The sequence below is a fragment of the Ambystoma mexicanum genome, chromosome 6q (genome assembly GCF_040938575.1).
Source record: "Ambystoma mexicanum isolate Mex_15411 chromosome 6q, UKY_AmexF1_1, whole genome shotgun sequence".
Taxonomy (NCBI): domain Eukaryota; kingdom Metazoa; phylum Chordata; class Amphibia; order Caudata; family Ambystomatidae; genus Ambystoma; species Ambystoma mexicanum.
The window spans coordinates 1288237782-1288253617 of record NC_090937.1 but is presented as its reverse complement, the minus strand read 5'-3'; the positions used below and the strand labels follow the sequence as shown (position 1 = coordinate 1288253617).

The 15836-nt window shown below is 42.9% G+C and overlaps 1 protein-coding gene across 10 annotated transcripts in view; it reads left to right on the top strand.

Moving 5' to 3' along the window:
* The window catches only part of SLIT2 (slit guidance ligand 2), a 715126-nt gene that overhangs the window by 671697 nt on the left and 27593 nt on the right, over window positions 1-15836 (top strand). For all 10 annotated transcript variants that reach the window (XM_069631891.1, XM_069631899.1, XM_069631897.1 and 7 more), the window contains one exon: window positions 15523-15677. In XM_069631891.1, coding sequence (XP_069487992.1) covers window positions 15523-15677 — 155 coding nt within the window. The remainder of the gene's footprint in view (window positions 1-15522; window positions 15678-15836) is intronic.

Sequence of the window (15836 nt, the reverse complement as noted above, 5' to 3'; positions counted from 1 at the left end):
TCCTGCTCTGGCCATTCACCCCTGACAAACAATTTGTGCAGGAAGTGTTCCCTAGCAAAATTAATTTCCATAGGGGTCACCATTCCAGAAATGTTTTCATTTCCTTCTGACTTTCTAGGGGTTCATTTACTTTTGCAAACAGGCCCAATTCCTTTGAGTATTTCTTTTGAGTGATGCTTGTACTGTGTAGCACAGTATGGTAACCCAACAAGTTGTATGTACCCCGTCGCTGTGTTAGACTGTCACAAGTGGTATGTCAAATTAAGGATCCCAGCAGCGAGCCCCTAAACTGTAAGTGATTTCAATCCGGCACACACCCAAGTCACGCCCAGCGTGTAGTGCACAATTGAAACCCTTATTTATTGTTATCTATAAGTTCAATATTCTGAACGATATACCACTCGTATCACACCCTTCTCCTGGAACCCCCCGGTCACACTGAACCAGGAATCCGGCTAGTTTGCAGAGGTAAATATTTATTTATGTATTTAGAATTCAAATCACAATATATTTTAATAGATAGATAAACAACAATCACCAATGGGGTGACAGAACACTGAAAAGTATCTTTAATACAATAGGAATCAAGGAATGAGCATAAAACAAATGCAGCACGGAAAATAATACTTTTGTGTTGGTTTGGTATAGATGCACAATGGTTGGGGGTTCCCCCTGCAACACCCCTCACCCCCCCATTAGGCAATTAAATTGATGTGAGGAGAGAGCAGGTATTCAGGAATAGCACAAAGCAAACAGAATATCACTCCCACCTTCCCCCTTCAAACAAAAGAGAAAATGGAATTGACTTATCAGCTGTCAGTATGGCTTTGAAATTGTCTTTGGAATTGACTGAGCAAAAACACCAAATGTGGTCAAAAATACTTAAATTATTGTAAATTCCTATGGGAGCCGCTTTGAACAGTTGCACACAATCAATTAGTCAATGTTATGGATAGCTAAGGATGTTAGGTACAAGTAGGAGTTGAAATTTCCTTTCTATCACAAAAACTGAGGGAGTTATAGAGGTTTTAGTAAAGGTTGTTTTTGTAAAATAGGCGCGAGAATGGAAACCAGAAATTCGGGCTTAGAAATGACAGATAGGTTTTCTTATGCTATGTTAAAGACTACAAAAAGGAGAATGCCAACTCTAGGTTCTAGCAATACTATGGTTCGGAATTAAACATGGGATGGGTTTGAGATTGGGATAATACAATGCAGCTATATTATTGGTCACTTTTCTTCCTATTAATAATCACAGAATAAGTTAATAAATTGGACCACCAGTTCTGGTCATGGATTGGGTCTGGTCTATCAAGGAAGGACAGCACATCAGGTGCAAGACTGGATCAGCTAGGCCGGTCACCAGATTTGCACAGAATCTGCCCTTCTTGTTTGTGAGTATCTCAAATCAGCTGGATAGCGAGTTCCTCAAGCAAGCCTTGTGGTAGCAAGCCAGAGAATTTCAGGATACTAGTTCAAAAGGCCTTCTCACACCACAGCACTTCACTGGGTTGTGAGAATAAGTTTGAGATTTAGGCCTTGCAGAAAGTCAATAGTTTTCTATTGCTTGCAAGTCTTGGCATTTGGATTGATGTTAAAGCTGGATGTAGAGTGCTGGATCAGAGTGCTTTGCCAGAATCAGGAAAGTGAGTTGATCAGTGAGTCCCTATGTGTTTTCAGCTGTCTATATTCATCCTTTAAAACGACATCACAAAATTGGTGTATGAGCCGGCTTAACTAAGCCTGCCCCTGGAGCTGGGATTGGATCAAAACCTCATCTCCGCCTTGCAACTGAGTGATTGGACCAAGGCCGGATGATGTCACATTTTATGGTTTGCTTTACAGTTCTAAGAAACCTTCCTTTAGCTACTAGTACCCAAAATCGGATTTCATCCTAAATACATATTTCTACATTGGTCACCTTTACACAAATCACACACGATTCCATATTTTATGTAGCATCTGCTCATCAAAATCCCACAGCTGTGGTATCTTGTTTCACCTTTCTACAGAATTTTGTCCTTTTCGCCATGAACACATTTTCCAAATTTTCTGCAAATTACCACAAATGTGCACGTTCAACATGGGGATGTGTGTGTACATTTTTACAATTCTAATATTGATACATTTCACATAAAACCACATATATTGCCATTCCTGTCCAGAACATGTTACACGGTTCTGCCACCTCTTAAAACGTGCAGCCAAAAATTAGACTAACAGATATAAGTATATTTTTCACCACTTTGAATTACAAGTTATGAGCCTTTAAAAATTGGTCTTTGTTCATGCTGAACAGCAAATGGTCTGCCTATTTGTGTCTCCCTGCAGTCCAGGAACAGCCCCTTTCTTTGGGGAGTCCCTTCCAGGAGCAGTTTATGGCCCCTTTCACTCCTCTGTTTCCTGGGCGGAAGATCTGCCATTGCTCCTTCTCTTTCTCTAGACATAAGTCTGGGCTAACCCGCAAGTAGCATCTCCCAGTGAGTTTCTGCTGAAAGGATTTTCCCTCCCTCTGGGAGAAACCTGCTTTTTCAGTTCTTGCAGCTCTGCCAGGCTAATTTATTCTTAATAAAACTCCAGCAAAACCAAACGTATTGCATCAAATCACATAAATACATTACTTTCTTAGCTTTCAATCTGTGGGATCCAAAACACAACTAAGATCTGTATTCCTTATAGCAACACTCCTTTTTATGTTTGCTAAGCCGGCAGACTTTTAGTTTAATACTTTGCATTTTCATCAGGGGCTCCTCTGACAGCTGTCATCCACAGGTAGCCCAAGGTACTGCACAGATTTTGACAAGGGCTGTCAGTTTACAGACAATCCGGTTTTTCTGAAGAAATGTTTTGCTCTTCACATTAGGACTTCTATGTTCGCAATGCTTCATAAGATTACATGAATTTTAGCGCCGAGTAAGATTTTGGATGTTGAAAAGTGTTATGTTATAGGCTTTGGAGTTTTTAGCACCGAAGCAAATGTCATTTGTAAGCACATTTTTGGGTTTCAATTGCAAAGTGTTGCTTCTCTCTCTGCACTCTGCTGGTCATGGAGCCCACTGGCACATTATCTGCAGTTGTAAGAGGATTCAATTCAACACTACAGCTAAGTCAATGCCTAGTCTGGGATACTGAATGGAAACCCTTATTGATATATCTTTATGTCCAGCTCATGCGTTCTGGATGACTACCCCTATATAACACCCCTCTCTTGGAATCCCCCTGACCCCACTGAGCCAAGAAGTAGTTCTGTTTTGCAAGTTAAAAGGTTTATTTGAGAATTTAAACAATACATATATATATCACACTTTATAATAAATTAATAATTGAATATCGCACTTAATCTGATATGATAAAGATTAACAACGGAGAATCTGGCACTAGCACACTTCTTTATAATCACTAAGGAGTTGACATGAAATGGATAAGGTAGCACACTGGTAAATAGGGACAGAAGAATAATGTGGTAGAGAATGCTTTATAGGGTTCAAGGAAATGCAAGGTTGAATGAATGAAATGCAGTATAGAAGATAAACTGATATGGTTTCACAAAAGACAAGGTAATCACTTTCCCTTTGTGGCAATTCACCCCCCCTATACAATGTAAGGAGATGGAAGGAAGAGCACACAGTTCAGGTATACAATCACAATGTAATACAGAGTTCCAGTTTCCCAGCAAGCTTAGAGGAGAATAGATATGAGTTTTACACAGGCTCAAAATGCTTTAAAATGTGATAGCAATATATTGGAAGATGTGCTAAAATGATTTTAATTCCCTCTGGAGGTTGAGGTTGAGGATTAGTTGGTTTAAATAAGTTCAGGCTTACTTTAGCAATGTTCTAGGAATGATTGGCAGGTTAAACAAATTTTTGGCAAATGAAAGCAAGGAAGCTGCTGTTTTCACACGTGGAGAAATTTGCAAATCGCGGCAAATTCGCGAGTGCGTTTTTCGCGATTGTGGCAAAATTATAGGGAGTAGGAATGCGGTTCTAGGTTCGTTGAAAAGCCAAGATTCCCAGCTTTCAGAGGAAAGTTACTGCAAGTCTCTAAGACAAACGGTCACAGAGATATGAGCGATATGGTAAAGGTCGTTTTTCAGATTTGAAATTTTAAAAGTTCAAAGTGACAAGTTACAGCTTGCAACTAGAAAATGACAGGTGACAGCTTTGCAAATGACAGGTGACAGTTAGGAGACAGTTCTGGTTAGATTAAAATAGATTGAATTATATTATTTTAACTAAGAGATTGGTTCTGCACAGTTCTGCTAGGTACTCACAATATATTTAGAAATAGAATGGGCCTCGCCACGGATCTGGTCAGGTTTTCTTCACTCGCCACGGACGGTCTCTGCGCACAGCGGTCTGGGTCAGCTCTCTGGTTCTGCGAACAGCGGTCTGGTTCAGCTCTGCTCTGCCTCTGGTTCTGGATACTGCTCTGCTTTCTCTGGGTACAGCACGGCTTCTGGATCTTTCTGCACAGCTTTCTCTGGACCCAGCGCTGATCTGCACGGCTCCTGGATGCTGCTATCGCTGTTAGGTTTGCTGGATGCTGAGGCCCACTGAGAAGAGTTCTCAGTTTGTGGGTTTAGGCCCTTGCTTTGAGTTCTGAATCAAGTTCTTTGGAGTTTTAAAGTCTAAGTGTTGAATCTAGTATCTTCTGGATGTTGTGTGGTCCGGCAGAGCGCGTTGCAGCAAATTGAATTGAATGTCCCTATCTGTCCTGACTGTCTGCTTTTCTGTGTTTTGAAAGTGGGTGGAGAGGCTAGCTTTCTAGGCCCAACCCCTTCAGAGTTCTGATAGGTTGGAGAATTCTTTGCGTTCTCACTGGAGAGCAGGATTGTGTGTCAGAATGATGTCATTTAATGGCTTTCAGAAAGGACACTCCCCTGTCAAATTGCACACAATCTATATTTGATCAAAAAGACATATTTGCACAGGTACACATTTGTTTAAAATTACATGCACCCATCACATATCACAGGAGGTATACCCTGTCCAAATCTGCTCTTCCTGAGAGCTTGCATTGAGAAATGGCAACATTTTGCACTTTTTAACTGGTTTTGCAATATCGGACATTAACCCAAATTTACACACATGTGCGCAAGGAGTATGGACATTAATTGATGAAGTGTCAGATTTTTAACATGCATACATTTTAAGTAATACCCTCGTAACTGCTAGCTTGCCCCCAGATCATACCACCGGTTCTAAAAACCTCTTAAAATGTGGGCAGAAAAATCACAAGAATTATGGTATCATTTATAAAATGTTCACAAGTCCGCTCTATGAATGATCCATCTTTTTAGAGTTATGTTCTGGCCCCAAAGGGGTGTGGTTTCCCCCCAGCACAAGGTTGAATTTCTGGTTTTTCCAGTTCTGCCAAGCCAGCTTGCTCTCACATGCAGTGCTCCTCCCCTTTCCTTCCAGGAGGAAGCCACATTTACGACTCCCACCAATAAAACATTTGCCTGAGTCAGGACAGGGCTTTGTTCAATTTCCTGCAGAGCCCAGGTAATTCAATCAGAGAAGTGTCATATCCCTTTTGGTGGGAACAGCAAAAGGCAGCTAGGCCTGGGAACACAGCTGTTGTGCAAGTCTCATCTCCTGTCGGGGGTAGCTGGTGGGCAGAATTCAGTTCCTTAAGCCAGGCCCCAGCTAATGTCACTTTTAGTTACCCAGTTTTCTGCATTCAAATAAAACTAACCATTTTTACATATGCTGATTCTAAGTTTAAAACTATGACATTTAAACAATTGCAACCTATGTGACACTCAAAAGTAGGTCACTCATTTCTTTTAAACATTTAGATTTTTAGTGTCTTTCAGTCCAAATTTACTTAAACTGCTGAAATCCACAGCTCAGCCAGTCTTGTTATAAACCTTCAAGTCACTTCAGAATATAACTTTACATTGTATCCACCCCTCAGTAAGTCTTTCTTTGGCCTGCTTTGGGTTCATTTATTCAGTTTTACACAAAAAAAAAGTCTGGTGGTTTTAAAACGCCGGCTTTCTGATAGTGGTGAGTACTAGTAATGCAACCATTTTTGGGATTTAAGAAAATGAATTCCCCACAATTCTAGGTTGCTTTTGGCAATCGGCATTGCCATTCCCAATGGTTTCAGGCTACTGTGTGGGTAGTCCAATGTTGGTTTTAGGCAGTGCCCTTCTGTGCCCATAACATCGGCAAAATGGGTGGCAGCCTATTCTTCATGCATTTCCCTGGGCATTTTCTGGGAATCTCTGGCCATCATGATGTTTTCAATGCCAGTACTGCACAGTTTTTGAGGTAGGGCTCGGATGCATGGGTAAAAACATCCCACAAGCGTGTGCTCTATCCCACCACACATGCACCATGGGTGGCAGGTTTTGCATCCATTTGTTTGTTTGTTGAAGAACGTGTTTTTTGTAGGTTTTTTGGAGCACACCAGGGTTTTGCCACCAATGTTGCAGTTTCTTTCACCATAACTAGCAGGGTGATGCAGCATAGCACAGCAGAGTGTGTCAATACATCCCACAGGGGCTATATCTATGGAGTGGGTGGTGGAATGAGCCCCTGGTACTGTAGGAGAATCCAGCAGCCAGAGAATAGGTAGGGGAAGGGGAGCATGAATTACATGGCTACATGTTCAGGAGTGGCCTCCTGAACATCTAGACATGCAAGCAAGTGGGTTGGTGGCACTATTGTTAGGTGCCTTGAGCTAGGGAGATGGTTGGAGGCCTATTATTTATCCAGAGAAGCAATGAGTTAGCCTCGGTCCTGCTCTTGCCCTCAGCCTTCTTGTGGTAGCAGGTCTGGACTCAACATCTTACACAGCCTTGTGGCTAATAAATTGTCTGAAACAGAGACTATGGGAGGATGTTGCCCCGCCTTTCCTGAGCCTCCAAGAGTCATCCTCCAAGCAAGAAGATCTAGAGACCCCTTCTTGCTTGAAAAGGTTTAGCGACTACAAGATCCCCAAGAGGTGCCTAATAGCTTGGAGAAATGTGACCTTTCCTAGAGCTTGCACTTTATATTTAATTCATGGCCATCATTTTGTTTCTACATAAAGCACTGATCTATTAGGCTACAGGGAATGAGGAAGACCCGGCATGATAGGAAACCAGAGAACTCTTTCAATCTTTCTGAATAACTGAGTCATTTACTTTATCCATCAACCTAAACTCACAAAACCAAAAGGAGGAGGAAGAAGGTGGCAAAAGAGTTGTTCTATAAGTCACGAGATGTAATGCTGTTTTCTTTAGCTTAAAGTGCATGTTTTGTAGCTGGATTTGAATAAAAATAGTTGGTAGGATAGTCAATTTCAGCTAACAATACTCACAAAGCACGCCTGCCAGCCATCACTGGAAGTTCGCCTCCAGTTCATAGCCACACAGCAATGGATCCTGGTATACGCATTAGCTAAAAAGCTCATTTCTTTTAGCTCCATGCAGGAAATTGTCATTACAGATAGACGAGGGTTTTTTAATTACTTATTTCAAACCCACCTTAATAGTGATGGCATACAGTAAAGAATAGTTGGAGTGTCTTTCGTCCTTGATGCTTCCATGGTCACATTGTGACAAATGATCAAAATTAAAGATGTAAACATCAATTTCACTGCTTTGCTTCTAGTAATAATAATATGCATTTTCATAGCGAAATATTTAGTGAATGTTTCTTAGCGATTAACCAATTATCTTATCCAACTGCATGGTATTCATTTTATCAACTATGAAACGATGAAAACGAAAAGTTTTGTGGACAGAATTTTGTCTGCAGGAGTGACATAAACCCACTGACCTATCTTAACAACCAGGCATTTTGTTTCATGCTTCCACACACATTTTTCTAAGAAGGCACTAGTTTCAGTAAGGTGCACTGCAGCAACCTGTTACTATGGATGAACTCCAGAGTGTTCCCTCCATGTGTACTCATCTGCTATAGATTCGCGTTTCTGGCTCCTGCTAGGCATTGTTTTTAATCTGGAGCCCTAGGTTTTAAACAAACCCAATTTTAGAACTATTTGCCTTCCCAGCACCATGGAACAAGCTCCAGATTTTGTATTTAGACATCCATCATGAATATTTACTTTGGTACGAAAGCATGATGACTTCAGATCCCCTGGGGCCTCGATGTTAGAAACACGATAATTTAAAGATGAAATGCAGTTCCATTCTTTTAGCCACATGTTCCCGCCAGCCCTCTGAGACTGTGTCTAGTAATTGCCTGCATTTCAGACCAGGATAGCATTACCATGAATTAAAATAGCAATGGCGAGTTCAGAACATTGGTTACCTGCTGTGTCAGGCGTGTCTCACCCGCTATGAACCGGGGCAGGACATCTATTCAATAATTCACTTCAGGTGAAAGCGTTTAACGATCCTTGATGGACTGATGAAGGATGTTAATGTACAAGCTTTTTCTTTAAATATTAATGATGGTTATCTAAATACGACATATTGAGCCTGCTGCATGGGTTTGGAAAAGCTAATAGTTCCAGAATTGGGTTAAAAGTCACACTCCAATTAGCTGGAATTGACATGGTTGCATCGAATTTATCTGCTCAAGGTCATTATGTCACTGGGATGCCAAGCCAGCCATGTCATGTGTTACACATTGAGCCAGTGCTTGCGTTTCAGTCACCTTCACAGCACTCAGGGACATGCAGTTGCAATTTATCCTAGTATTTTGTATGTGCAGAGCTCTGATGGCTAAAAGGACAGGACTCACAAGGGTGGTCCGATATGTCCAGAGGCTGTTTGGTCTCGCTGTTCACTATTTAACTATACGCAAGTTTCCTTTTCCGAAGGTGTTCAAGGCGAACAACTAGAAAAGTGCTTATGTATGTATGTACAGCGACGTGTGCACATCTGTCTTATTAAGAGTGATTTGTTCCACAACCTACTTCCTATAAAGGCCCGCTATGATGTAGCAAATGTGCATTCTCCATTCATTTTAGTCTGCCCTGGGTATGAAATGTATGGTATATTCATTGAGAGTTTTCTTTTCATCTAATTATTAAAAAAAACTATCTTCTGAATTGTTTGTATCCCCATTGTTTGATAGATAATTCTTTTGAAAAGTGATATAAGTAATTATAATGGCTTGAAGTTTTTATATTAAAATTAATAGTTGATAGATGGATACATTGATGACTGTTTTAGCTTTTTACTACGCAGTCAGAAGGGGATATTGATTCTTTCCTCTTCTGAGTGTCTATAGCCATTCTTGACTCTTAATTTCCACCGCAAAGTTAAAACATAATTTAGAAATGGGCCTCCATAAATGTAAAGGATGCATCACTAAGATGGTCGCCCGGTTTCTGTAACCTGAAACCTGATAATTGAGTTTCATTCGTCGGGACCTAGGAACCCACAAAGGGTTCTTGTGTTGCTTGTTATGGGTCTCATATATCTTGCAGTCTGAAATGTCTGCAGGAGTACAAATCCCACCTGGACCTATCGACCAACGCAACTTTTCTCTAACCTTGCTGTGAAGTCCTGACAATTCATCTATTCACCCAAATTAGGATTTGGCATTCTCATGCTATTCAGCGGGGAAGCCTTCAGAAGTCAGTTTCTTCTAGACAGAGGGAATTTGCAGCTCATATTTGTTGTCCTATTCTTCAATGACCCATTGACTGGGCATGTTCTTCTATGATAGTCTGTCTTTTGCACCAGCAGTCGTCGGAAGGTTTTTCACTACCGAGGAACACAGTACAACTCTGGGTTGGCACTGTCTAGTGCCATTTTACTCTACCCGCAGGACATGATGTTGGGGCTAGCTTATATGCAGCCACACACCACTGGACTTCAGTTATTTATTCCACACAGTCAGAAGGCTTCTGGAATGCCACTTAGCTTTAGCTAGCTTCATTTCCAGTTGCATCATGCCTTACCTTCCGAGGGCCCCAGACTTCAAGCCCTGTGCGGACTATCGGAGGGAAATGTTTGTGCTGGATCCCCACACGAAATGCCTTTACTGCTAAGGGAAGTCCATGACATGGATGGTTGTCTATCATGTCAATCTATGCTTTCGAATGCCTTCAGGGAACATGCCATGAAGCTCAGCACTTTCTACCAAAAGGTGGTAAGGGGACCCTTTCGAAGTCTCTTGGTCGGGAAGCCATGAACACTGTGGCGGAGGTGCCTGTGGAGGGGCCGGTCCACAACTGCAAAAAGTAGATTCATAGAAAGTGGATACAATCTCTGGGCGACTCTTCTAGACATTCTTCCTCCTCCAGAAAGAAGGGTCATGACTGTCACTCCAGGGATACCACTGAATCCCCTATTCCTGAGTAATTGTATAAATTCAGGAAATAGCTGTTGGATATGATTGCCACAGCCCTGGTGAGGTAGCTTTGTCCCAAATAGTGCCATCAGGTCCCAAAGTGCTTCATGAAGCCAATAGAGATGCCTCTGTGGACCTCAACTTCCTGCCTGTGGGTACGGTTTTGGTGGCCCCTGCTCCATCATGTCACAGAGCTGCTCTGCCTTCTGGTGTCTGCACCCCAGCAGTGGATGTAGTTTACTATTTTGAGAAAACAGATGCCCAAAATGATTTAGGTTCAAACGTAAATATTCTTGGGAGACTGAGGACTTCCCTGAAGAGTTCTAGGGTGAGGAGGGGGATTCTGGCAGACATGGCCTCAGACCTCTGAGTGGCCAGTGAATTGAACACCTCCTCAGAGCTCTAGCCTGCCGATTCCAGGCCTGGGTAGTCCTCATGGTTAATTTCAGAAGATGAAAGTGAAGGTTGTGGAGACTTTGCGATTGTCCACCTCCACTAGGCCTAAGGTCCAGTATTCCCTGGTGGGTATTTTGGACAATGGTTCACTGAGGGAGACTGAATTGTCCTTCAACCTAGAAGTTGCCACCTCCATGTTTTCAGCCTGAGAGAGACTCCTCCACCACTGCAGTTAATCCGGACCTTGCTAAAAGCTTTACCCGGATCCCTTATATCAGGATTTTGTTCACCACGCATCCATCACTGGAAAGCTTGGTGGTGCAGGCCACACAAGCAGGCTTGAAATCTGTCTTTCCCTTTATTGCCGCCTGACAGGGAGAACAAGAAACTGGATGTCATTGGGCTCAAGGTTGTCATGTCGGGTAGCCTGGCCGTGCAGGCTGTCACTACTGCTTGCTCCCTGGCCAAGTATACTTTTGGTCTGTGGAGTGTCATCTCTAGTGCTGCTGAAAGCCTACCCACTGATGAAATAGATGAGTGATGTGAAGAATGCTGTCCGACAGATATTGCAATCAGGCCTGCGAAAGAAAATTCACGATTGTGTGGCACATGTCATAGGCACAGATCGGTTCTGAGGAGGAACTCCTCGATCATGACTTCTGGATTCATTCCCAGTGCCCAATGTAATCTTCTGGACATGCCCTTTGATGGTGATCCTCTTTTTGAGACACTGAATGACAGGGCCTTACAGAATTTTCAGATATCAAAGTCATCAGCAAAGTCCTTGTTTCTAGATGTCCAGCAGCCGTACACATTTGCTTCTAGATGTCATGCCTTTCACAACTAACCCTCCTTTGCCCATCATGGCAGAGGTTATCACTTGCAAGCAAAACAGTATTGTTCTACCCACCAGGATAGATGGGGTGCACAGAGAGGGCTTTTTTCATCCCCAGTTATCCTGAAATCTGTTGTAGGAACACAGTTGCTGTGAATTTGACTTTGTCCATCTGATGCCAGTGGGCGAAAAGCTGTCCATCGTCATCTGAAAATCGCCAGCACCTCAGATGCGTGTGCCTTAAACGTTGTAACTTAGGGTTATTGCCACCCAACCACCCTCTTTACCTGCATTTCTCAATTTGGGACCCTATCCTGTTGGAGGAGGTCCATCAGCATCTGAGAAAAGGATGCCATTGATCTGATGCCTAATTCAGAATGGGGATGGGGTTTTATATTCTGGTTCTGAAGAAGGATCCCATAATGGATCTGAGCCTCCTGAACCTGTGCCTGCACAATTCAAAAGGATTACGCGGGTCCACATACTCCAAGCACTTGAGCTGCAGCACTGGCTCTCCGGGATGACTGCTTCAATGTGCCAGTCCATCCAAAGCACAGGAAGTATCTCTGGTTTATCATTGGCAATACTCACTACCAGCTTTGAGTCTTTAAAACCGTTGCCAGTGGTTGGAGCTTTTCTCAGGAAGGAGAGAATCCATGGCTTCCCCTACATGGACGATTTGCTCATTTGAGCCTGAACTCTGCATCTGGTGTTGAAACATATGTACCACTCATGCAGTGTGTTGGACAGTTTGGGCCTCTCCCTCGACAAGTTCCATGTGTCTCCATCCCAGTGCCTCTACTTAAACAGAGCAGCCTTGGACCACCTTCTGCGGCAGGGCCATTCATCCTGAGGATTGGGTTGCAAACATCCTTCACATGGTGCATGTCTTCCATGTTGAGAGGCTAGTTCCAGTCTCCATTTTACGGCATCTTCTGTGCCATCTGGTGGTGTCAGAAGGCATGGTTGCATACAAGGTCACTCTAGTGGCTACTTCAATGTCAGGAGTCTCAACTAGAGGACAGCATGTCGGTTCTTATGCAGGTCTCAGACCCAGTTTCTTGAGATCGTGTGTTGTGGGCCAAGTGAAAAAATAAATTCTGAGAGAGGCATTGCTTCGGTAACCCTTCTTCCAACTGACTGTAGTAATGGATGTGTCACTGGAGGCTCACCTAGATCTTATGGTGAGTGGCCTCTGGTCTCAGACAAAGATACAGGAGTGCATCAGTTGGCTGGGATGCAGGTAGTCAATCAGGCCCTGATTGTCTGCCTCCCCTCTGTGCGAGGCAAGACTGTGCTGGCTTGACAGACAACACAGTGACCATGCACTACTTCAACAAACAGGGTGGTGCGATGTATTTGCCTCTGTCCAGAGACACAATGAGATTGCGGTTCTGAGCTCTGGAGAATGACGTGTCTCTGACGGGTGCTCATCTCGCCAGGATATAAAACATTGTAGAGGATGACCTGATCAGACAGACGTCAGCCTACCAGAAGTGGAATTATGTCAGAGTTCTGGAGGAGATATTCATTTTTTGGGGAACTCCTCAAGTAGACAGCTTTGCTGCTAGTGTGAACAAGAAGTACAAGCTGTTCTGCTCTAGAGGCTTTCCTTGGCAGGGATCTCTGAGGACTCATTGATGATCGAAGGAAACTTCAATTTCTGTATGAATTGCCATCAATCCCTGTCATCCCGCTAGTTCCCTGGAGACAATTGGATCCCTGTCATCTTGCTAGTTCTCAGGAGACTGCTATATTTCCGGTCCATGTTGATTTTTATTGCACGAGGAGTGGCATCCGGAGCCTCTGGACATGTTCACCTGCCCTCCATGGCACCTTCTGGTGAGGATGGACATGCTACCTCAAGTGGTTGCTGAAGGTTAAATAGAGGAGCTTGTAAGACAACATTCTGGATGTACTCCTTTCCACCAGGATGATGGCTCCCAAGTTCATTTATGCCTGCAGTAGGCATAGGTTTTAGGCTTAGTGTTAGGAGAGTCTATTTTTCTCTACACCATTTAATCTAGCCTACTTACTCTGTGCTGGATTTTCTGCTTTGGACAGTTTGAAGAGTTTGCTCTATAAAGGACACCTGAACAAGGTTCTCTCCACACAATACCCACTGTTATGCAATTTTTAGTGGGGAGTGTGCAACCAGTTTCCCCCGCTTCTTTTTTCATATGTGGGATTTTAATTTAATTTTGACTTTCCTTATGGGAGCTCAGTTTGAGCACCTGGATTTGTGTTCATTGAGCCTACTCACCCGTAAGGCGACTTTCCTAGTAGCCATCACCTCTGGTGAGTTCCTTCCAGGGACTGTCTGTTAAGCCTCCATGATTGGTATTCTTAAAGGAGAAGATGACTTTAACATGTGAGACTGTCCTTCCTGCCCAAGGTCATATCAGATTTTCATCTCTCTCAGAAGATCCATCTTCCTGTGGTTTTTCTCTACCACTTTCTCGAAGATGGCGGAGCAATTCTATTGACTAAACTCAGTGTCAGCCCTCAGCTACTATGTCTCATGGACAAAAGATGCGAGGAAAGATGGCCAGCCCTTTATGGGTTATGATGGTACTCGTGCTAACAGGGCTGGGACTAAACAGATCCTTTCAAGATGGATCATTCGCTGCATCTCTGAATGCTACGATCTGTCTGGGGAGGTCATCGGGGCTCCTTCCGCTATAGGCCTGGCTTCCATCTCAGCCCTGCAGACAGGAGTCTGCACTATGGTCATCTATCAAGCAACCAAGTGGGCTTCTGTGTACACGTTTGCCAAACATTACTGCCTGGATTCCCAATCAGGGCAGGATGCTCGCTTTGGTTGAGCAGTCCTCCACAGTTTACTGGTGTACTACTATGGGAGTCCATCATACATGTGGAATCAGTGGGAGGAAAGAATCCTTTAGAAGAACGAAGTACTTATCCCCAAGTAATGTTCTTTCTAATGAAATAGTCTTTCCTTCCACAGATTCCACATCACACTCTCAACCAGCCCCTCTTGGTGGACGGCACATGCACCTCATAGGTTCAGCAGACCCTCAGCTGCTGAGTGCTTGGGAAAAAGTATGGAACTGAGGTCACAGGGCTTTAGGGTAATAATATGTACTGGCCCAAACATCATGACCGGCGTAGGGCATGCATCAGTGCTGGTTAGAGCCAACATGCTGCCATGCACGAAGACAGCTGATGCTGTCAATAGAATCATAGATGAAGGGTGTGAGGGAGGAATTACTATTGGGCCAGGAAGAACATTAGCAGAGGGAATTCATTTGTTGTTCTGACTGTATGGTAACAAAACTAAAATACATATAACAGTAATCGATTTATACAACTCTAAAGTAATATTTAGAATTTTAATATAAAAAACCTGAGAACTAGTTATGGTCAGCTGTAAGTGTGGAACTACGTAGCTTGGCTATCGCTACTATCTAGGGATCATCACCACTATCTAGGGAACGATTATTAACTTGGTGAAGCTTAGCTTTTTCATGATTAATTGAAAAATGTGTTACATATTCAAAGGAGCTTCCCCTTTTTATGTGATGTGGTTACATTTATCGAGGCAGGGTTTGCAGTTAGCACTCAATTAGGCTCTTATTGCAGGGTTTTGGTGCATTATTGTTACATCATATGACTTTCGATCAAATGAATTGAAGAACCTTGGTTGATATATATGTGTGTACATATATATATATATATAAATATATATATATATATATATATATATATATATATATATGGGCAAAACCCTGTCACACAACCAACACACAACACAACACTGACCAATCTGTATGTGCAACCATGACGGGAGAAGCCCATGATCTTACGCATACACATATAATGTCCCCATCAAAGACTTCAAGAAGCACAAGAGCTGCATGAAAAAGTGCTTGTTACTAAAAACTATTTTTGGTTGTTTGGTCAAATTCACAATGGCACTGTGCCCAGTATAGAGTGCAGAATATGATTTTAATCTATCGTGTTTCCAAAGCTAAAAAGTGAACATCTTTTAATTTTATGTTGCAGTGTTGAGACAATAAATGATGGGAATTTTCACATAGTGGAGCTGATAAGCCTGGATCAGACGCTCTCGCTGTCAATTGATGGAGGGAATATCAAAACCATTTCGAACTTGTCAAAGCAGTCTACGCTCAATGTGGACTCACCCCTCTACATAGGAGGTAAGGGCAGTGTACACCCCCTTCATGCTGTTGTTATTGATCCTTCCGACTGCAGGTAGCCCGGCATACCGACAGAGAAAAAGTAACGATTCAAGTATTACACAGGCAGAGTGTTGATTAATGATCAAAAATAGCTCAGCGAATTGTGCCCTTTTATGT